General features: G+C 40.1%; 1 protein-coding gene across 6 annotated transcripts in view; it reads right to left on the bottom strand.

The window, feature by feature from the left end:
* Window positions 1-1695: 1695 nt before the first annotated feature.
* Window positions 1696-24632, bottom strand: part of PANX2 (pannexin 2) — a 28646-nt gene continuing 5709 nt past the window's right edge. The window contains exons 2-5 of one of the 6 annotated variants that reach the window (XR_014714297.1): window positions 20539-20609; window positions 16002-16333; window positions 15439-15582; window positions 14899-15026 (exon numbers count right to left, since the gene is read on the bottom strand). Coding sequence is in view for 4 of the 6 variants with exons in the window: in XM_084649680.1 (XP_084505806.1) it covers window positions 3142-3503; window positions 6091-7576 (1848 nt within the window). In the remaining 2 variants the exon portion in view is untranslated. Of the gene's footprint in view, window positions 3504-6090; window positions 7596-10155; window positions 11914-14162; window positions 14792-14898; window positions 15027-15438; window positions 15583-16001; window positions 16334-20538; window positions 20610-24632 lie in introns of those variants that run through there. The other 5 variants (XR_014714298.1, XM_084649681.1, XM_084649682.1 and 2 more) reach the window with 5 other exon arrangements.

Consider the following 24632-nt stretch of genomic DNA (forward strand, 5'->3'; position numbering starts at 1 on the left):
GACATTCATAGGAATTTTGATAACTTCAATGAGAGTGGAAGCAGACCCTAGGTTAGTAAAATATGTTTTCAGACCCAATGACATCTCAGAGTTTTGGGTATGCACGAATGCAGACTGAAGGGATAGAATGGTTGAATAATATGGGGATTTTGCAATATTCTATTGTTACAATGTGGGCCCTTCAGTGATTTGGGGTTTTTTAAATGATTATGGTCAAACTGGACTACGTACACATGTCCTGCAAACAAGTTAGATTGTCTTATTTTAAGTGTGAGAACTGAGAAGCTAGCAAGCACCAAAAAAAAAAAAAAAAAGCCCCTCTCTTGACAAGAGTCACCCTTCTTTCCAATGAAGCACTGTAATCCCACTTCTCCTTTTCTGAAAGCTGCATAATAGAAACACATGTGCAAGTTATGTACGAAAGTTAACACCTTCTCTTATGCAAGAGCATGGATGGAACTTTTTACTTTCAGATTTTCTTAAGCAACAAGCACATACAAAAAACAGCAAATACAAAAACTAAGTTGATGAAAAGTAACACCTGTCAATATCTCTGAAAATTGGAACATCTATCAATATGGGCGGATCATGGCCATTCCCAAATAACAAGGGGGGAAATTAATTTTAAAAACCTCTTTATGAAATATGAACACACAAATCACTAAAAGCCCAACCCTGCATTCCTTGCCTACTGAAAATCCTCAGTGAACTTGCTGGCCCTTTCAGGTGTATCTGGAATGTTGGGTCAGGCCCTTAATTTTTGTTTAGACATGGTATACAAACACCTTTTGACCAGAGGCTGACAGGTTTGCAATTCCATTCAATATTAGGTATCAAACTAATCCAACACATCATAGAATTTTGCATGTGTGCATAATACTGTCATCTAACCCGTGAACATATGGGAAAACATTCATTTTGCTGGTTAAGTAGTTGCAACTTGAGTGACTGCAATGATCTACTTAAACTGGTTGTAAATTTGGCCCATGATGCATTCTTTGATTCTGTGTTCATTAACAAATTCTGGATCTTTTGAGACAATGTTCCATAATTTCTCAAATTCTTTACTGGCATGCAAGACCCAGCGAAACTATAAAGATTTTCGTTTGGCTGAAAAATATTCCCTTTAACTGCTACCCACTGTATTGCATACATCCAGCAGAATGTGCCTGCAATGCAGATGAATATAGCAAAGCAGTGCATTTGTACTTACCAGCAAAGTCCTGATGTGCCACTGATTTCAGCTGAATGTGAACAGAATGCAGCTACTCAGCAGACAGAGTGAAGAACCAGCTTTGAAGTAGTCCTCAGTTAAGTCCCCATTCCTGCAGTTTCTGTACAGGTAAAACTTTCTATTGCAGCAAGTTTTACCTAGACAAGTGGTTCAGAATAAAGGTCCAAAATATGCAACTGGACTTTTATTATTTAAAAACTGCAAACCACCTTCTCAGCCATCAAGTCAGAAATGTCAAATGTGCAAGGTGAAATGGGGACATCCACATCAAAACCATATTTAATAGGTTTACTAAAACACAGGGAATGGCTAATTTATATCCCCTATCCAATTGTATCCAGTTTAACTTTTTTCTCATTTTGTGGTAGAGGTGGGTCATTTAGCTATAAAACACTACACATTAAAGATATTCAGAATAATGTTTATTTATATTCAGTGCTATAGTTCATTAAATACTGGTATCATATATCCATGTCCGAGGTAATATAAATTAAAAATATATTCAATATTTCAGTCCCATACTTGTGCTCTCTAATTTTTCTACCATCATACAGAATTTTGAAGCAAACACAGTAGTTCATAATTTTGAATGCAGCTGTGAATATCATTTTAATATAGTCTCTTCTTGTCTGACTATACTTTTGAGGAGAATGATTATTGCATGATACATTTTTAGTACATTTTTTACTTATATTAGAATTTTCTCATAAAATCACACATGTCCAAGTTATAGGATGAATGGGCATGAGGATGTATTTTGGGCTAAGGAAGACAGACTTTGAATAAGAATGACAGCACATGCTGCAGGATTATTGTCCGTATACATTATGGCCCAGATCCAGAAAAACCACTTAAGCATGTGCTTAACTTTAAGCATGTGCGTATTCTCAAGTGACTTCAGTGGGACTACTCACTTGCTTAGTTAAGCATGTGCTTAAGTGCTTTGCTGGATCAGAGTCCAGAAGAGACTGCAAACATAAATTAACATCCTCTTTAACTCTGCATTGTTTGAAAACATTGCTGGTTTTACACTGCATCACCATTGTAGGATTTTTTCATGTTAGTGAAGCACCTGTGAAAGTTTCTAACTTGGTTCATAAATAGACTATGCAAAAATAAGCTGCTAGAATGACCCTCTTCTCTCCATTTTGATAAAAGCAAAACCTGATTTGAAAAGCTATTAAAGTAATTTTTTAATGGTAAAATATATTTAAGAAAATAAACTCTTAATTTCATCATCTTCCATTGACATATAAGCTTGTTAAAGGGCAGGGCATACCTCTCACTCACAAATTCAACAGACTGAAGCATTTCAATCCTTTTTGCACTATATGCTGGTGTTAGTAAGCCCTTATCCTAAATCTCCATCAAGTCCAACACTAGTGAGCCAAAGAAACAAAAACAAAAAAAATGTTTCTTGCATATGTCTTTTTCATAAAGTCCATGGAGAAAAAAATATATTTTCCTTATTATTAAACTCTTATTTAACTCCTGCCATTAAAATAGAAGATACACCTCACCAATATCTATTTAACTTTAATTAGCCATTGTAAATACAAAGATATAAGTGCGCTGTAAAAATCACTGTGACATGCCATCAAACTCTTTTAGCGTTTCAAAAGTTGTATCGATCCATATTTAATTGATGAAGCTACAGCTAACTTTTTGTGCTTGGATACTCTTGGAGGTAAAGGCATACTTTCATCCGATTTTTTTTTTATTATTCTATTTTGCAAACTAGTGACAGTGGTGATGATGCTATCCTGAAAAATCAATTTGTAGTATTACCAAAGCCTATGGTCTGTATTAAAACTCTCCATGCTCATGCAGTGAATTGCATTGTTGAGGGTTCCATGACAGTAGTACTGGACCTGACCACCAGGTTCTATCCATGCAGCACTATATCTTTAGTACTCCACAGAACTCACTATTGCCCTTGGTTCTTCAAATGTTGCCATCATTATATGCTTTGGGGTAGGTAGGGAGAGTATTTCCCCTGCATCAGTTGGTGAATGAATACTGTTGTCTATAAGGTTGGAAACCTCTTCCTCGTGATCTTCATACAGTGTATTGACGTTCAGCAGAGGGTGAGTGGGATTACGATTCAGTGCAGCTGTTGGCTCTGGTTTGATGTGGCTCAGGGTTATATTTGTTGCAGCAGCAGTTGTTGCTGTATGATTGTGATTACATGAGAGGTAAGCCCCAGCAGCAGGGACAGTTCTGCATGTCTCAGATGAGTACAGAATCTCTTTCTCATGATTTGGGATGACTGAAAGAAAACAGAATACAGAGTAAATCACTGGGTAGTCTATTTTTCCCTACCAATCCGCCACATAGCTGATCCCATAGAATTCAATGGGAGTTTTGCCACTGATTTCAACAGGAGTAGAATTGGGCCCAATAAACAAGTTTTAATGGACTCTGAAAAATCTAAGACTACTTCTTCATGAGAGCTTTGACTTTTGAAAATTCTAGTCCTAGAAGCACATTACAGTGTGACTAACAAGTTTTGTAAATATCACTCAAAGCTACATTTCTAAGCATTGCCTATGTGAAATCATCCTCATTAAATGAACAAAAGTCAATTTAAAAGGATTTAGGAATGTTTTACTATTTCCTCCATAGATTCTAGCCAGTGCTTTGCAAATGTTGTGATTTAATGTTTCAACAAATGTTAGGGATGCCTAAATATGCAAGTTGAAATATAAAAATACTGATTATATTTTCAATGGGAAAAAAAGAAGGGACACACACCATAAGCCACTATTCTAAATGTGTAAACAATGTGTAATCAATAAATATTTCTTTCCAGAACTTGCTCACTCAAAAGCATTCTTGGGTGGGGTTTAAGGTGGGCATAAAAGCAGCTGTTATAATTATTTTGAACTCGCAACTTAAAATATCCAAACACTTGTTTAAGTAAAAATAATCGAGACCAGAAACCCCTGGTGGCTTCCGGGAGCTGGGAGTCAGAACAGGCTACTGGATTAAGAATGCTGTAGGAAGTCCTGCATGTGTATATTGGGGAGTTTGAGGACTCCAGAAAGGAACATAAGGATTTGGAAGTGACAGAAATTTTTAGACCTCAAATCACTTTTCTGCTGGGCAGGGAGGACACAGTAGCTGTCTGTCTGCTGAGGTCCAGAATGGGGGGGGGGTCTTCTCTTATAAGGAACTGAGAGCCATATCTTTAACACAAAGTTTTCTATAACTCCAACTGCATATTTCATCTTTTATATCGGTCACTTACAGTAATAAAACAAGTAGATATCTAGCTATGGCGCCCATCACCATAGCATCTCCGCTCCTCACGATCACTTGAAATATTTGTCTTCGCAACACCCCTCTGAGCATAGGCACTCACTTTTATTTTTCCCCAAGGGTGCCACACCCCCGCTCTGCCCCAAGACCCCGCCTGCAATCCTCTCCTTTCCCCAAGGCCCCGCCCATGCTCTGCTCCTCCCGCCCGCTGCTCTCCACCCTCCCCAAAACACCTCCCCCAAACAGCTGATCAGTAGCACTGTGGGTGGTAAGCACCCACAGAGTCAGCCCCTATGCCTCTGAGGTAGGGAAGTACTATTATCCGCATCAGACAGGTGGGGAACTATGACTTGTCCAAGAACGCACAGAAGTCTGTGGCCAAACTGAGAAATGAACCTGAGCCCCAGGGGGTACCTTCCACACAGACCAGCCTTCCTTAAAGCCAAGTAGGACAAAGGGAAATTTAAATTTGTATTAAGGACTACAACCCAGCAATAATCTGAGTTTTCAAATTGTCAAGATTCAGGGCATAAGCCAGCCTCTAACAAAAGGGGAGTATGAAGAAACTTTCCTCTGGGCAGACTATTCCGTAACTGCCTTCTGCACAGTTTCGTACACCTTCCTCAGTAGCTGGCGCTGGCCTCTGTCATACATGGGATACTGGACTAGATGGAACACAGGTTTGATCTAGCATGGCAGTTCCTGTGTTACTGGAAAATGAGTGACGTTCCTTACGATGAAGTAGAACTGAGACATAGGAAAGGGTGGAGTATCCTGGGAGCCAACTCTCACTTCTTTTCCTGGCAAAAGTGCTGACATTTTGCATAAGGCCAAATGCAAAATTATGTGTAAAAATCTACTAATACAACATAAAATATCTGCAAAGCAGAAGGACATGTTACATAGCTCTGCCTTGCCACAGCTCTACTACTCCTTATCACAGACCTATACCGAGAAATTCTACCTAACCCAGGGGTCTCGAAGACATGGCCAGTGGGGTTATTTCCTGTGGCCCGCCAAGCTCCCCGCGCCCCCAGAGTTATTTCCTGCGGCCCATCAGGCTCCCCTCTCCCTCTCCCCCCAGCGCGCCGTGTCCCCACTCCTCTGCTTACCTGCAGGCTCTTCCTGCTGCCAAACAACTGTCTGGCAGTGCTTAGGGCTTTCCAGGGGGGAGAGGGGAGGAGCGGGGAGCCACATGCTCAGGGGAGGAGGTGAAGAGGAGGGGCAGGGGCGGGGATTTGGGGAAGGGGCTGGAATGGGGGCAGGGAAGGGGTGGGAAGAGGTGGGGCAGGGCCTCATGGAAGGGGTGAAGTGGGGGCGGGGACAGGGACAGCATGGGGGGGTGGGCAGTGATGTGGCCCTCGGGCCAATGTACTAGTCCTCATGTGGCCCTTGTGGAGATTCTAGTTTGAGATCCCTGATCTAACCCATTTAAGAAGGCTACCTACCCTTATATTATTAGCTGATTAGAAATTTAACAAGATAGAGCAAACAGATCAGGTCACCTCTGAGTTCAACCTAGAGCAGACAGCTACTCCAAATTCTGGCCATTCAGTTTATCACTGTTGAGATGGTATTGCAATGACATACTGTACCTTTGAGAGAAGAGGTGACATGAACTACGACATTCTCCTCTTGGTTTAAAAATCCACCCTCTTGGCTTTTGGATGTAGGCATTGAGGCAATGGCTTGAATCTCTGGCTTGGGTTTTTTACTGCTAAGTATATATGGTTGAACATCCAGGGAAAAGTGCCGTGTATGTTTTTTTTCATTGCCTGTGCCGGAGATGGTGTTTGACTCAGTTTTATGAGATGATGATTGCTGTGAGGTTTTTGAAGTGGACTCTATCAGAGGAGCGACGAGGCTATCGGTTGCTGTTTTCCTGCGCACTGGCTTCGGCTTTTCAGGTTTGTGGTTTTCAACCTTCATAATAGCTAACTGCTCTTTGAATGGCTGAGGAAGTGGATTGCTACTTGGGATCCATTTCATCTTCTTCCTAGGTCTCTTGATAATGAGCTGTTCATTGGCATCGATGTCTGCTGGATCGACACTGGGGTCTACAGTCTGAATCCCTGAATCGCGCATGGTGGGTGTGACATCATGATTAGACTGGGCCAGTGCTGCAAGCAACTGGCGCACCACATTATCATACATCAGATCACTTTCATTTGTTATAAAATCCAAGCGGTTCAGGGATTTTATGTGGTCTCGATTTTCATTGCAAAACATAGCCAGAATATTGATGTCACAAAACTGAGACTTTTGCCACTGTTTCTTGGTCTTTATTCCAACCTTGTTCAGTTTATCAAATATGAAGTTGGACTTGCGGAATATGAAAAGGTGAACTAAGTTGATGAGAATGATCAAGTTCATAAAGCAGAGGAGGACAATGTCTACTCCAGCAATTATCCGTTGCAGCTGGACAGCTGGAAGCTTGCAGTTCACCCTGATGTGCAATTTGGAGCTGCTCGTTTTGTCAGGAGGCTCTCCTAGTGCACATGTAAACTCATTTTGCTTCTGCGTAGCATAGTAGGTGGATAAGTATGTAATTGGTATAATGCTTAAAAATATGATAAATAAATGTCTCGCAAGATAAAGTTTAGCCAAAAAGTTACTTCGCCCTCTTCTTTCCAGGTATTTTTCAAACAAATTCTGCTCAGGGCTTTTTTCCTTTTCTGCATTCTCAATGATTTCCCTTTTCTCCCTTTCTGTGATCCCAGGGCCTTTGGATTGTATTTGTTTCTCTATTTTTGGTGCACGCCCTTCTGCTGCACGGTGGTAGCAGTTATCGATCTCCTGAAGCAAAAAATTAAGCTCAGAAGTCAGTCTGGTGGAGGCTAGAAACTCCCAGCCAAGAGCTGGAATGTACATTATGCCAGCAAAAGCCAGCAGTGCATAAGGAAGGAACTTATGCTCAAACAAGGAGGGCCAATGGCTGGCATCAACTCCTGGCAAGGCATCTTTTAGTTCTGTCCAACAATATCCTCTGGCATACAAGGCTTGGTCACGGGTGAAGTTGTGGGGTGTGTAACAGTATATTGGCTCCTCTGTATAACAGAGAGAAAAGTCACTGCTGTGCATTTAACCTACAAAAGGAGCTCTGTAAAATAAATATTTCAAATGATATCAATTTTCTTTTACTGTTTCTTTACATGACCATCAAGACCACAAAGATTTAATATTAGATAGTTACAACCCGTTCTGCATACACCCCAGGCAAAACTATCCGCTTGAAGAGCTTTAATAAACCTGAACTAGAACTGTTAAAAATAAAAGTTTTATAAATTGCGTTGGCTACCCCTTCCAATGTAGAACTCCACACTGAACTCTGGACAGCTAATGAATGGGATATCCTTAACCACTGTACAGTAGCTGAGACTGTTGTATCAAAATCACATGGCTTCCCTATAGAAATAAGCATAATATATAACTCACCTTAGTGAAATATTTTTTCATTAATAAAGCCAAATTAGTTGTAGTTGAAGTCAATGAATCTAATCCTGTGCAAACTCACAGTAACAAGGACTACTGTACTGAACATGACAGAGAAAATTTAAACTTAATAACATCTAAATACTGGGTCAACTTCATCTCAAGTGTATCTTCTTTGATTTCAATGGAGATACGCCAATAGAGAATCTGTCCAGTTAACAGTGTATTTAGCACTGTAAATATTTAGTTTTACCTTCAGATATTTACTATTAAAGATTTTGCAAGACTAGCAATAAAATATTCTATAAAGTCTAGTGAAAGTTGGAATACTGTTAGTTACTCACAATGACACAATAATGACCTTGACCTAGACAAGCTCTTAGGGGAGAAAGCATGTACTATATCCATGTTAGCTCAATGATATGTCTCTAGAGAGTACTGGATATGGAGTAAATTTTTATAGTGTTTGACAGGCATTACAAGAAGCAGATGCCAAATGAGACCCACGTTAAGTAAATATTTTTCTTCTTGAACACCGAATGTGCCAAGAACATCAAGTTTGTTTCCATTATGAACACACAACCTGGACTCAATCTGGAAGCAACAGGATTAAACGGTTTTTAAGGGTCAGTTAAGGCTGCTGGGACTTTAAAAATTGTAACACTCCTTGAGAGTTGTTTCATTTGGTAGCAATGACTAACGATTCCATCTACGGTGTTTAAACCCTTCCCCATAAATCACATGCGCAAAGAACCTCTAATCTTTGCTGCAGCAGTAAGCAAAAAAAAAAGAAAAGAAAAGAAAAGACCCCCCCACCTGCCAAATTTACTGAGCCTTGCAAGGGAAATCGAACAGTTCTCTTGTGCTGTGGAAGGATCAAAAGGCACATGCACATACACTGATTTGGTTACATGAAGACCCAGTATCAGGATTAGTTTTTAGGTGTTTTGTGTGTGGGGTGGGGGGTTGTGGGTTTTTTTTTTTTGGAAGCAATGCACTGCAATAAAGATTAGTTTCTAAAGTACAACTAATCTGGGTGGAATAGTTACAATAAATGCTACTAAACAATACAAAGTCAATTAATTTGATAAGCCTAATTAGTGATAATTAAGTACCTTTACAACAGAAAGAAAGACAATACCTCAAAATGATTCAGTTCCAATCTTTCAGAGAGGGCAGTTTAAGAAGAGTATGTTAATGTTACTCAACTTCTCATTTCGACTCATTTTTAAGTGTATTTCCAGAGTCTCTTTACTCAAGTATCTTTTCTGGTTGCACGATCCCCAAATTCCAGCAATTAGAACAAAATCCCAGCTGTAGTGTCTACCACCTATTTCTACTAGGAAAATGCTCATTGGCTCCCTGGTTTTCGGCAATCACATCACATCCCATTACCGATCATGGGAGATACGTGCCGAGAAATTCCAACTCCTGCCATCAAGGGGTTGGTTACTGTTACTACCTTACTACTAAGGTTTCCCTAGAGATCCAGTAGGTTCCTATGGAAGAAAAGTTTCAGTGAAAAAAAGTAGCACACACTGAATGCAGTTTCTTATTTCCAGAAATATATGAAAAGATCTTCCACTCGCTAAGCCACACCTGTCAGCTCCAAGTTAAGTTTCAGAGAAAAACAATTTATCCTGTGGCAAAGTATGTGACTATTTCTCATAGGTCACAGTACGTACTGTACCAGAAACATGCAGTCAAGACTGTATACAACTGCTCACACAAACCAATTGCATTTATTCCGGATCCATGCACCAGCTGGTGTTATGAAATAAATCAGGAACACTGGTTTTTTGTTTTTGTTTTTCCACTGAGGCCTCACAATTAACTATTGCAATATTTCAACACAGAATTGCAATGCAATAAAAACAATCTCAATTAAAGGTCATATACTTAGCATTATTTATGTGCACGCACCATGGATTGGGCACATATCTCAAACTTGGCACAAGGAGTGGTATACTCTGATATAATCGTTTAAATATACAAACTGTACAACTATGTATAGCACATAGGGGAGAATGTAGAGAAAAAGAGAGGGGGACTGACCATAATGACATTTCTATGTATTTCAAGAGTCATGACAGATCAACATCTAATTGGGCTCAATCCAACCTAATTGGGCTCTCTGGAGTCTTTTCATTGACTTCAGTGGGCATTGGATCAGGCATAAAGTACTCTACAGGAGCACATCTCTATAGATCATGTATAGGAGTTCTTACTCTGCAACCATTTCATTCACATTGGTCAGAGATAAAAATCTGAAGAGTTGCACTACGATGTTTGACCCACAGAGTCTCATTTATTAGAGATGACTTCAAATACGAGTTTCTCCTGTCGAGAAAAGAAAGTCAAAGTTCTCCTTGTGGAAATTCGCTAGCTCTTCCACTGTGAAATATCTGTTTTTCAGCTGCTCTCACTGTATGGTGTGAAGTGGGAGTTTTGTAGTTCATTACAGTTATTGAGCACACTGTACTATTTTTAACTGGTGTTTTGTTTATTGATGCTATTTATTTAGGCTAATGTATTGTTTTACATATTTATTACTTTGACAGGCTTGCTATGAATAGTGATGCAGTGTTTAAATAATGAGGCACAACACACACTCAGGGTGAAATCCAAGTGGGAATTTTGCCATTGACTGCAATAGAGCCAGCATTTCATCCTCTCTGGGTACATTTTTAGCAAGAAATAACCTATGTATACAACCTACTGAATGAGATGTTCCTGCAAATGTATTTTCTAAAACATATGAGCCAAACTCAACCCCAGTGTAATGCCACTGATTTCAATGAAGTTACTTTAGGAGTGAATTCGGCTCAGCATACTATACCGACTTAGAAAATTAGTATTGATCGACCATGTTTAACCTAAATAGACATATGTAATCATACCATGATACGATATGTATCCTATGGGCCTGACTGTTCTCTCACTGAAACAGGTGTAAATCAGAGATAACAGATAAATCAGGACCCTATAATAACCTCAATAATTACAAAGCCAATGGTAATGTGTGTCTAGATCACAATGTGATATGAAGAGGATGGTTCGAGTCAACCCCAGTCAGTTCTTACACTGATCTGGCTATCATTTCAGACACGAGAACTGGGCTTGCACAAGGGAGAGGGAATAGGCTGCTTTGTGTGCCTGCTGAAACTGCCCAGGCTCAGATCTTTTTACATTTTCTGTTTTAAAGTGCTTTCTGGGTAGGTAAAAAGCATTGGCCTACAAAAAAGAACAGCAAGAGTGTTAAAATCCCAGCTCCAACACTGACATCAGATACATACAAACCTAGGTTATTGGGTTTTAACTTTGTAATAACAATAATCTTCTTACATTTATATATCAACTTCCATCGTGAAAGTTCCCAAACCACTTTAAAAAAATTCCTGTTTCACCAGTAGTATAGTCAAGTATAAGCACAGGTAAATAGTTTACTCACTTCTCATTTGGTGAATATGGAGTTTAGTTTAAGTTAGTTTATCCAATTCTTTTTTTTACCACTACACCACTGCTTTTCAGGTAGTCACTTCTACCACCACTGAAATGCAGCTCCTCTGGGATAAAACACAGTGGCTACTTAACTGCATACAACAATACTATACAACTGTTTAGGAAAGACAGCGAAGAAAGATGCTGAACCAACTGAAATATGGTCAGGACACCAGACGCAACACACTGCTACACTGGCAAAAAGTGTCATGGGATCTTTAATGACTGAGGGTGGTCAGAACTTTGATAGTAAGTCTCATCCAAAAGACAGCACCTACCTATCACCATTGATAGGGCACTAATTCAGAGCTGGCACAAATGGAAAAATGCTACTTCCATATATACTTGATCCCACACATTTTCCTGTAGCACCTGTATTCTGGTGGGAGTGGTTATTTTTGGGTGGGATGGGGAAAGAGGCATCTGGTTTTTTTGGGGAGTGGTATGGGATGGTCTCCCATCTAGGCATGGACCGAGCCTGCTAAGCTTATATAATTGGATAAGACAACTTCATTGATTGAAATGCCAGCAGTTGATGTTCAACATAACTGTTCTAAAGGAAAACCACTTTGAAAATCTAGGGCTAAATTCTGTTTTGATTACACCCACAAAACTCCCTTGTCACTGTAGTGTTCCTTTAGGACAATTGTTGATAGAATAAATAACACTGTGCAAGTACCATTGTAAGTGATCTTACTGCAATTCTTTATTTTAATACACTGTATTGTCTGCTATCTGCTAAGATTCAGTGTCCTTTTCTTCTGATATTTCGTAACAAAAATATCCATATAACTTTAAATTCTTCTGTATTTTGACCACATTTACAGCAACTCCGCCTTTGTCCAATTCAACTCTCATATGCAAATAATGGGTCAAATCCTGCTCAATTTACTCATAAGTAACTCTTGAAGTCCATGAGACAATTTGCACCAATAAAGTAAGCAAGATTTGGTCAGCTCTTACTGAATTTTTCAGCCAAATTAAGATAATCAACGCAGAACTTTGTGTTGATATATGTACATACGGGACTATGTAATACTATTAGTTATGCTACATCACTTAAGAATTATAAATTCTTGACAGCTTAAGCTATAGTTGTCAGGCTAGAAGTGGTAAGCAAGAAAAAAAATCTTATATTTGATCTTTTGTAAATAATAAATCCTGCCTCTACGATATACACAAATAGCAACTTTAATCTTGGAAGATCCCTCAGTACTTTACAAACTCTAAACTATATCCTGCAATCATTCCCCATTGCAGAACTCCCACTGATGGCAGGGTCTGGCTCCTATTTATACAGAAATCGCTTCACCCCACCACTGACATGTAGCCATTTGCACTAGCAACACTACACAACAGACTTTAAGAGAGGAAGGGAACGACAACAACTTTCTTTAAAACTTTAGGTAACAAGAATATAATCACCCAAGTTGGAGTTCGGCTCAAAGCCCAGGAGTTAACAACCCAATGCTTGGAAAGAGTATTGATGGAACTTTCACAGCTAGTGCTCAGTATTACATATGTAATAAAAAGTAACCCGGTCTACAGTATATTGAGAAGACACTGTAAAGACTGGTAGGAGCTCATCTTTCTTTGCTTTTGTAGCAACTTGCGAAGTTCATGCAGTTTTTACAAGGTTTTCTTCAAAAAGAGTGAATTTCACCTCAAATAAACAAGCCATTTCTTTTTTTAAAACCTAATATAATGAATACTGGCATCTAAACATTCATGGACAACGACACAGTAAACAAATCAAGCCCCACTCCTGAAAAGACTTAGGGTACTCCGCCAATGGTGGCAGCGTGTAGAGTATGTGTTGCTACGCACTGTAGTGAAAAAGAGGCTGCATCCACATTGCGGTGTGTACCTACATGCAGCAATGAAAGGCTCTGGCAGCTTTCCGCTGCCAGAGCCTGTCCCCACCACAGGGAGCTGCCCGAGTCTTTCCTCGTTGTGGGAGCCTTTCCCTGTGATGGGGAAAGACTCCAGCAGAGGAACATTACACTGCTAAAAATAACAGTGTAGAAGGAGGAGGCACTGCTTGGGCATGCAGAGAGCTGCATGGGGTACATACCCTACGGATTCAGGCATGTCTTTACTCTGCTCACCTAAGCACTGCCTCATCACCTACACTGCTATTTATACCCATACTAGGGAGGTGGGAAGTGCATGTACTCTACATGCTGCCATAACGAGCGTGCAGGAGTAAGCAAGGGGTTAACTTTATGCACTGGACAATCCCTTTGAAGCCAATGGGATTACTCACAGTACATGAAGTTACTGTGTATCACTCTGAAGGAATGTGGCCTTAGGTCCAGATTCAGCAAGGTGCTTAAACATGTGCCTGACTTTAAGCCATGAGTTGCTCGACTGCATTCAAATGGACTTGCTTAGTGTTAGGAATGGTTGAGCACCGTGCTGAACTGGGGCCTATCGTGTATGGAGCACAAAGGAAAAAGGTATTATGTAAGGAAATATGGTTCAGTTTCAAGCTTCTAAGAGATTATAATAAGCAATACTCAAAGGTATTTTTAATAAGTATGGAAAATGTATTGATTGTGATTTTAGTAGATATTTAAAAGAAAAAAGGAATTTAGTAATAATTTATCACTGTCTGCATAAAAGAACAAATAGCCTTTTACACCTGATTTACACCCCAACTAAATGTAGTGCGCTCAACAAAAGCAGACTCAGGACCCTACTAATGAAAGATTTACACCCCATTTATGCTCACGTTTTTGGAAGTTACCCTGTAGCTTGTATGAATTCACGTCCTTCAGCAAGGATTCAACAATGGGGAAGGGATCAAACAATTCAATAAGTAGAAATAGAAAAATGCAAAAAGGAATAGAGTGACTAAGAATAAACAATTTAAAAATGAGAAAGTCAGCTAAAAGTTGTTATCCATGCTAGTCTAGACAAAGCCAGGCGGCACTTGCACAAATAGCTCTTTTAGTGTACAATTTAACAACATAGTTACACACATTCATGAAAGTCCATGGGACTACTCACATGCTTAGCATTATGCATGAAAGCCTTGATGAATCAGGGCCATGGGGCTTAAATCTGCAACGTGCTGAAGTCAGAGAGAGCTGAAGGCACTCAGCACCTCCACAGATTGCTTAGCACCTTGCAGAATCAAGCCCTTCTTAGGCAATGCTACAGAAATGTATTCCACAATACAATTCCCTTAGGCTTCAGGGAACATATAAAGATCCCGTGCTTTAAACAGACATTAGTCACAATCCAGATTTACACATATGAATAGGTAACACTGAAACACAGGCTTCTGCTAGATAAGCCAGATGAGAAGCTTCATGAGCTCAGCTAGTACAGAACACTATCATACACTGATAGGTCTACCATAATGCAGTAGAATACCATGCCACACACAGTGCATCCACAATATATCACAGTATCTAAATACATGCAATCAAACTGCCACAGGCATGCATCATTCACACTAGGTACATAACTCAGGAATAAATGCGCAATAAAGCATGTAACCAAAGTATTTTATTTTAAGAAAAGTAACTAATTTTTTGTGTGTTTTTTTAAAGTAATGTTTAAAGGAAAATGGCTCTGGATCCTCTTCTCTCTGGAAAAAAAAAATTAATGTTATTCAGGTTAAAAAGTTCAGTCTCATGAAAAATCACATTACCTAACCAGTAACCAGATCTGCCTTCCCTATCAATACTTCTGATATTATTTAAACAATTACTGGGTGAAATCCAGGTTCCATTGAAGTAAACAGCAAATCTTCCATTGACTTCATGGGGCCATGAGCTCAACAGCGGTATTTAAATGACAGTTATGAAAATATAAATTCCACATAAGGACCAATGCCTGCAACAACTTACACACACAAGTCTTATCACATATGTAGTCTTACCTAACTCAGAGGGTAAGGTTATGCACATGCATAAGTGTTTGTAGGATCAGGCCCTAAGCTAGTTCTATAAATTGTAAGTATTATTACTATTAATAAAATAAAAAGACAGCAACTTTACCTTTATTTAGGAGTACTGTCCTACACTTCAGAATACAGGCTCCACGCCTGGTGATTCAGTTTGTCTTCCTGAGGCACAATTTCCCCCACAATGAGAAAGCCTAAGTACAGACATTTATTCTCCTTTTCTCTAGATCCAGTTGGCCTGTTTAAAAGAAAAATAATTGAAAAAAAAAAACAAATCAAGAAAAGAGACTACTCTATTGCTAATAGTTCATAATGTCCCAGATTCTACACGCCTTACTCATAACTGTGTATGATGTACATAAGCAGTCTTGATGTTTAATAGCCAATGGGCTACCCACACAGATAGGTACAATTGAAGGTAAATAAGGGTGGCAGAAGCAGGCCCAGTATTTATAATTGCGGGCATCTTCTCATGTAGCGTCGATTCTCTATTTACATACATTTCAAATCTACACAGCATAGTCCTACATTAGCACTACATAATTAACATACACACAAAGTTATTTGGGAGAGTATTTGCTACAAAATATTAACTACTTATAATAGACATTACCTTTTCTAAAATTAACTACACAGCACATGCTAAAATTCACTTACCAGGGAATGAGGCGTAAAAGCCTCAACAGTGCCTTGTAATGCCTCCCCCAGGGAAAGAGAAATATTTTTATCTGGGTCCCCATTGAAATGCAGAGGCCCAGTGTGAGAGAATTAGTTCAGAAATAGCAATTGTTGCAGTAGGGGGTGTCAGAAAATTCCTAGTTGAAAGCCCCTAGACTGTTTCTTATGGGGAGACATTTTTTCAATAATGAGCTATCATCCAATATGCGATGACCATGTTGCAAGATGATAATATCATTGTACAGAGATGTTCCATGGTGATGTACTGCTGCATCCCGCTTCAACTGTTTCCTCCTGTGCTATACAGAACTCTGCGAGGAAAAAAAAAACATTTGGAGGGAAGTGACATGGCTTACCCTCATAGCCACGTGTGTTTCTGTACTGTAATCTTGATTTCCATGATGGAAAGATTTAAGGGACAATATCAGAAGAGAAGTTTAGGTTTTGGAGAATGACCCAAAATGTAATCAGTGAAATTAATCCTATACACAGGGCCCAAAGAGAGACCTGTGCACTGTTTACTTTTCAATTCAGCCCTAATTTGAGGAATTAAATGGTGGACAGGCCTTCTGCCTAGAGGTGAATTTCACTCAAAGTGAAAAAAAAATCAATTACAATAATTTGTAGCAATTTAAAAATTCCTCTCCAGTGATCCAAAGCCCAAAACAACTGTATAAATACTCAGGCCCGGATCCTAAAAGCTATTTAGGCATTTAGCTCCCATTGAAATCAGTGAGAGTTAGGTGATTAAATACTTTTGCGTATCTGGGCTTCAGATTCGATCTGGGCTTATACTGGAATTGGAAAAGGTTCACAAAAGGGCAACAAAAATTATTAGGGGCACGGAACGGCTGCCATATGAGGAAAGATTAATAAGACTGGGACTTTTCAGCTTGGAAAAGAGACGACTGGGAGGGATATGATCGAGGTCTATAAAATCATGACTGGTGTGGAGAAAGTAAATAAGGAAGTGTTATTTACTCCTTCTCATAACACAAGAACTAGGGGGTCACCAAATGAAATTAATAGGCAGCGGGTTTAAAACAAACAAAAGGAAGTATTCTTTCCCATAACGCACAGTCAACCTGTGGAACTCCTTGCCGGAGGATGTTGTGAAAGCCAAAATTATAACAGGGCTCAAAAAAGAAGTTCATTGAGGATAGGTCTATCAATGGCTATTAGCCAGGATGGGCAGGGATGGTGTTCCTAGCCTCTGTTTGCCAGAAGCTGGGAATGGGTGACAGGGGATGGATCACTTGGTGATTACCTGTTCTGTTCATCCCCTCTGGGGCACCTGGCATTGGTCACTGTCGGAAGACAGGATACTGGGCTAGATGGACCTTTGGTTTGACCCAGTATGGCCGTTCTTATGTAGATACATTAATAATGAACACCACAGAAATACCTATAAGTAAACTGTGCTTGTGTATGAAATCCCAAAGTGAAATGAACTCTGACCATAAAGTAAAACTGGTTATATACAACCTGGTCTGGTTTCACAGTCTAAGCAGGTCAAGTGCACAAAATAAACAGCATAAATGGTGGAAAATATCATATTTGTTATATTGTTTTATTCTTCTTTATAATAATGATCAGAAGTGTAAAAGCTGGCTTGTATCAGACGCTTTTTTGCCCAGGTATAACTCAAAAATAGTTTCAGTATAAAAAAAGAAACAAATGTCAAAAAATGAGCCCATAAGGTAGTTAAATTGTTGTAATCTCTTCTAGTAGGTTGGTGGGGGGTTTTTTGAAGGGGAGATGGAAGACCCTAGACTACTACCCTTTAGAAAACAAGCTGCTCTGTATGTAAAGAAACTGTTTTTTTGCAAAATGTCACTGCAGAGCCATGAGAATGTCATTACATAGCATCACAATCCCACTGCAGATGCCTCTTGCCCTCCTGAACTGTCTGCCCACTCCACCAGCTATACACATTGGAAAGAGGCCATGCTATCCCTCCCAACTGGCTTCCTCAAGCCCTGGAGCCTGCAAATGGTGAGTTCCCCACAACCCCTAAATGGATCCCACTCCTTCATTCAAAAAAAAAAATAATAATAATCGTAAGTAATGACTTAAACATGTCTTTAGATGGCTCTGCTCTGACAGTGCCCCAGGAATAGTGGTTGGGCTCCAACCCTCAGGACCAAAACACTGACTGGGACTTCCCAGGGGACTGCCTGAAATGCTGATCCCTCAGCTTCCTAATGTCTGTGTGATGGGCCCTGGGACAGTTAGAAAAGTTGCTGCCACAGTTCTATTGCAACATTGTACTTCCAAATTCAAATACAAGTGCATAAATATGGGCCTGATCCAAAGTCCAGTCAGCCAATGGAAAGACTTCCTCCGTGGCCTTTGGATCAGGCCCTGTGTGATGCAAAAGAAATCTCCAAGAGAATCATATCAGTCTACTAAATAATATGCCACAATAACGTTTATACATATTTGACCTTTAACTCATGCACCACACAGATCTTCACGCTGACAATGAGGTGAGGCTGATTCTTACTGAAGCCTTTTTCAGCCTCAAATACAATACGGGCTGAGATTTTCCCAGGATATCTGGATGCCGTTCTTATGAAAGTTAATGGGAAATAAGGCTTCTAAAGCCCTCAGGTGGCTTTAAAATCCGAGTCTATGAACTTCCTGGAACTTCAGTCATACCCTCAATATTACTTATCCACATGTTTTTCTCTTGAATAAGACTACTGAGTAAGGTAGCATCTAACAAAACAGATAGCTTAGTTCAGTGTGAATTCCTTCAGCTGTCTGTAAGTGCATGTTAAACTTCACCTTATTCACACTTCAGTCCTCAATCGCATGCATCTGACACATGAAGATGAAGCTGTCACTAATATAGACAGGGTCACCCACACAGAGATCCCATGAGAAGAATAGGATGCTTATGTCTCCATCCATTTTCTGAGAACTGGAAGCCTGGACAGATAACTGAATGTCGCTTCCAGAAATACTGTATGTAATCTTCACACTATTCCTCAGAATTGTTTTTGACTGTAGTAAACAACTCTACTGGATAACTATGCCTTTCCTCTTGAGTTAAGCTCATGACAGGCAGGGGGGCTTGCAAGGGGGGAGAAAGCAGGGGCATGGACACCCTTGCCCCAATAACTGGCAGAGGTACAAAGCTCCTCCAGCCCTGGGACTGCAGGGGCGAGAGCGAGCTCCTCCGGCTCTGGCACAGAAATGCCATCCCAAAAGTGGTCAAATTGCCTCTGACGACAGGCCAGCTTGCATCTATCCTTTATTTGTAAGGCCCTGCCAAATTCATGGCCACGAAAAACACACCATGAACCGGGAAATCAGATCTCCCCTGTGAAATCTAGCTATTGGAGGGGCAGGGCTGGGGACACCCCAGCGTGGCTCCAACTGCTGGTCCTGGCAGGGCTGAGGAGGGACGGGACTTCCTCTTCCCCTGCATGGCCACTCTTGGGGAGAGCTCAGACCCACCTCCAGGTACTTTCCCTGACTACAGGAAGCTCCGTGGCTGCCGCCAGCTCTGAAGGCTCCCAGCAGCACGGGGGAGATCAGACCCACCTCCACCTCCCTGAATCTCCGCCAGCTGAGGGAAGTTCCATGGCTGCTGCCTTCGGAGCCCAGCTCTGAAGGCAGCACAGAAGTGAGGGTGGCAATCCCACAACACCCCTACATCAGCTTTGTGACCGCCCGTGATCCTCTTTTGGGTTAGTACCCCCACGGTTACAACAGTGTGAAATTACAGATGTAAACATGGAACTGACCAATTTTAAAACCCTCTGGCCATGAAATTGATCAAAATGGACCACAAATTTGGTAGGTCCCTATTTATCTATGAACTATCTTTAACCTTTAGGTGAAATTCCCCCCAGTGCAGAGAGCCTGCAAAAGACTCTATGTACCATTTATACCCTGTGTAAGGCCCTGATTCTACAAAACATGTAAGCATGTGCTTAAACCCATTGCTACTCCTTTCATCCTATTTGCTGAATCAGGGCCTATGAGGCTGTTATAAGTAGAAGTGGGGCCAAAACACTTGTGCAAGTCCTTTGCACCTATGCACAAATTTCTGCCCTTAGTTATGCTTTCATGTAACCAAGACAGAATCTGGCCCTGTACTCTTAGCAGCAGTAATAAAAAATAGTCTTTTGCACTTTACTGCTATATGCTGCTCTAGGTGCAACCAGAGAAAATTTTGAAAATAAACACTTAAAATTAAAAGCCACTATATGCATATGTCAGATGACTTGAGTATGTGTAACAAACCCTGCCCACATCTTGAAACAAGAATATTAGTAAGAAAAGTTGATCAGAGATACCAAAAAAGAGAACCTTATTGTGTATTAAATAAATCCTCAACAAACACAATTTAAAACGTACTGTAGATAATGAAATGCATCAAGAGACATTGAACTCATGTAGAAACTGTACTACACAGTGAAATAAACATCATTTATGCAGAAATGATTACATATCAGGAATTAAAACATAAAACTTGAACTGACTCATCAGTCATTTAACTTACTGTCTCCTTCCATTACTTCCTCATGAGAATTTTCTAGCAGAAGGGTGGTAGAGGGCTGAGCTAGGTAACTGCTAAGAGATATAGAAATACAGTATTTGTGAGCAATGTTTGGTATTGAAGGCATTAATTTATAAATTTAATCAAAAGGCCAACACCAGAGCTTGGCTTTTTGACCAAAACGTAAATCAACTGGCTGCCAATGTTCTGCTTTATTAGAAGTATTTAGCAGCTTTTGAGGGGAAAAAGGAACATGTGATAGTTGACTGTGATATGAAAATTATCATTGACTGCGACTGGAAAGCACTGGATAGCGTACATTATAAGAAAATTAATGTGATTTGGCAATTCTTGGACTCCATCATTAACCCTAAAGCTTTTGATAGATCAGAAATCAAACATTTCAACACCTCGACATTTAAAATGGAACGCAACAATTCATTCATTTCCTTTGGAGCCTGCGTTTCAGCTCCTTACTCAGAAAATCTCCCATGGACATCAATGAGAGCTTTGTCTGAGTAAGCAGCCCAGCACCGGACCTGACCTGTTCAATGGAGAACTTTTCTTTATAATATTGAAACCACTTAGGAAAATAAAACAATACACACAAACTAAGCAGCTAAGAGCAAGGACCAAATTCCTCCTAATCTAAGGTAGGCTGAAGAACTTGGTGTCTGGGAGGATGAGGCAACAACACCATAAGTAGCCTCTACTCTAACTGCAGAATCACTGTCCTGACAATCATATTGCAGCTACCCACAGAACAAACAACTTCAGCACCTGCCAATGAAGAAAAGCATTCTGCACAGACTGTCCTCTGGGCATGTACATTTCTACCTCGGATGACCTATTTGTGGGTGAGGTCCAGGTCCGTGGGTTTCATGGCTAAAGACAGGTGGAACTGAAGGGAGAGTTAAAACAGCGCTGGACACAAAATGATGCACTTCAAAGTCAGATTTAATGTTGTATGTATAATTCAAGCTTCCAACACTTTGATTCTAGACATTGTAAAAGGGACCTATATACGGTAATGTGCCTATAGCGCATCCAAACATTTGGGACCCTTTAGATCGAGATCCAAACTTCACAGCTCTGACCTGTCTCCAGAATGGGAGAAACAGAAACATCAAATGCAAAACAACTGCTGAACTTTGGGGTAGAGTGGATTTGGGTTTGATTCTGGATTAGAACTGCATGTCTGTCCTGTGGTTACAGTACTAATGTGTCATTAAATGGAATTTCGTGGTGGCTTATTATTTCTTTACATATTCTTCCAAGAAGGATGCAAAGGTAGGAGCAATAAAATTCTGGTTCAATAAGAAAACATTGAAATTGTCACTTTAAAAAGAAAAACTGAATACCCCCTAGTAATATGAACATACTAATCCAGTGGGCTCTGACATTTCACATATGGAAGGCCATCAATAAAGAGTGTATAAATTGCACAAGTGACACCATAAAATTATAGTCTCACAGCCTGTTTCGAGGCTGTTTGGCACCTTGTATAGTCATTTCCATCTGTACAAAGTGGGGGTACGTTCCCTCCATTCACACACCAGTGGTACTGTTCTACACAAGAGTGGTGTACTGAAAGCTGTATTGAAAACTGTAAACGATCATTTGAAATACTCTGGGGTTTTCCTGGTCCCGCTTGCAGGCTAGCAGGATCTGTACAGAAGCATGCGATTCCGGACCTAGTACCAACTGGTTTGCAGGCAGCCAACCCAGTGTAAAGAGGGCTGAGTTGTGCCTCTCTGTTTTGGGGGACAACCTGCTTTCTATTTTTGGATTCTTGTGTGTTATTCCTGAATTTTAGGAAATAAAAGTAGTGTTACATTCCCACCCTGCAGCAAGGGTATTTATGTTTTTATCTAACTTCTCTGTGTGTATGCCATGAACATATAACAAGGTGCCAGACAGCAAAGAATCAGGCCTGTGGGTATGAAATGTTAAGGAAAAACAGAAGGGCTTCTGACCCTTCGAAGGGTCATGTACGGACATGTACCATGCAAGGAGATGTATATGAAGTTGACTGTGCGCTGGAAACCCGTGTATTAAACTCTCTTATTAACATGAATAGGGACACCTTTGGTATTTTAACAGAAATACAAATAGCTTTGACAATAAAGGAAAGAGTCCAAACATGCACAGATGGTAGCTTTCATCTTCAATTAAAAAAAATCATCCTTTTGTTGTCCTTAAGTTTCAGACAGTAATTCCTGAAGGAAAACACAGAATAAAAACAAGTAAATTCCTCTGGGCCTACCAGCTGTGTGCATGTGGACTTGTTATCCTCTGTGTATTACCTCCAACACCACAGGAGCCGACTCCTCAAGACTTGGCTGTTGTATGAATCCTTGTAAACAAGGCTCTAAGCCCTGAAATTTTAGAAAACAAATCTTGGGTTCAACTTAAATTCAAATCTGAACCCATTCAGTCAAAGAATTATAGGCCAATTCTGCTCCCATTAAAGGCAAAATGCCCACTGATTTCCAATGGCAGCAGAATCAGGCTCTGTGTGAGATGCAATTTTTCTAGGGCTGGAGTGTGAGGGTCAGAGATGAGGAGAGGGCTCATGCCAGTCCTTTGGACTCTCTCTCTCAAGTGCCCAGATTTTTTTGGTAGCGTAATAGCCAAGTATCTTTCTTGGAGGCCTTTGTACCCCCACTGCGGTTACTGTGTGCCAACTATAAACATGCTATGCACAGCTGTTGACTCACCCTCTGGAGAGCTTGCTTTCTAGGAATCATGCTATTTTATTTCAAAAACATTAAAAAACTGGCAAGTTCAGTAACAACACTGTAAAAGGGACTATATGTGAGCAAGTGTCCACAGGTGTCTCCTGAAAGATGTCCTGAAGAGCATAAGTAAAGGGTGAATTTGACCTCTTTGCAGAAGGTCAGCACAAGGACTATGGTATGCACCATGTAAGCCTTAACTTATGACCTCAGAGTGAAATCCTGGCCCCAGCAAAGTCAAGAGCAAAACTACCATTGACTTCAATGTGGTCAGGATTTCACTCTCAAAATCATATTGGGCTTACAGTGTAGAGAAGCCTCATGGTGTCCCTCTGCACAGAGGTGAATTTCACCCAAAATGCATTCCCATCTAGCAGTGAAGTTTGGGGAGGAAATTATTTTAGCTCTCAATAGATTTTGTTTACATTCCAGTTTCTTACATCTGGCAAACATGAACTGAGATGACAGTCTGTCTTTGACACAAAGTCAGGAATAAAAGTTCATAAAGAGTGACAGCAAAGGTACCTCTGATGGAAGGAAGGTTCTTCCATATTTAAAGCAACACATAAAATATGAAGCTCACCTAAACTGTGGTCTTATCATGGAATTAACGTAAGACTTAGTTCAGTGCCTGGTGAACTACTAAATCCTTCTTTATGTGCCAATATAATTATTAAAACAGTAAATCATATTCTTAATTTCTCAGTGGTGATGTAAAGATAAAAGCACTCGGGTACCAGGGCAATCTGTGTGGAATAAACTGCCTAGATAAACAAAGAGAAAGTTATGTTAACTTAAACATTTGGCTTATGAAATATACACAGTAGTAACATCATAAACTAACTTTCTCTTTACTTTACCCATCAGGAAAGTACAGTACACGTTAAATCATGCTACAGAGATAATAACCTTTAAGACTGGAGATGGATTATTGCCTTTTAAATAATTGTCTCTGTCATGACATTTTTTGTTTGTCTGGTTATCTAAAGTACAATTGTGCTTTTCTGTATTCACTTTCTAGGCCAACGAGGCATGGGCTAATGCTGGGAAACTCAAGTTTTCTCTTGGGGCATTCCCTTTTGCAAGTCACTTGTACAGCACAAGCAAGCTGTCCAAGCAAGTGGATGCTATTCCACATGCTCCACTGGACTGCACAGACACTGTTGACTCCCTGCTTGGTCCTGCATGCCTAAGTATTGGGGTAGAGAAGGGATATGAGGGGCTCAACTGCACTCCACATATTAGTCATACAGACCCTTCCTACACTAAGCAAGATATGTTGCAAGAAACCATTGTTCTGAGCTCACCATACTTGTATAACACCCGTATTTACATACACAGCACTAAAGTGTTTTACAA

This window comes from Lepidochelys olivacea (assembly GCF_965140295.1).
Source record: "Lepidochelys olivacea isolate rLepOli2 genome assembly, chromosome: 1".
Taxonomy (NCBI): Eukaryota; Metazoa; Chordata; order Testudines; family Cheloniidae; genus Lepidochelys; species Lepidochelys olivacea.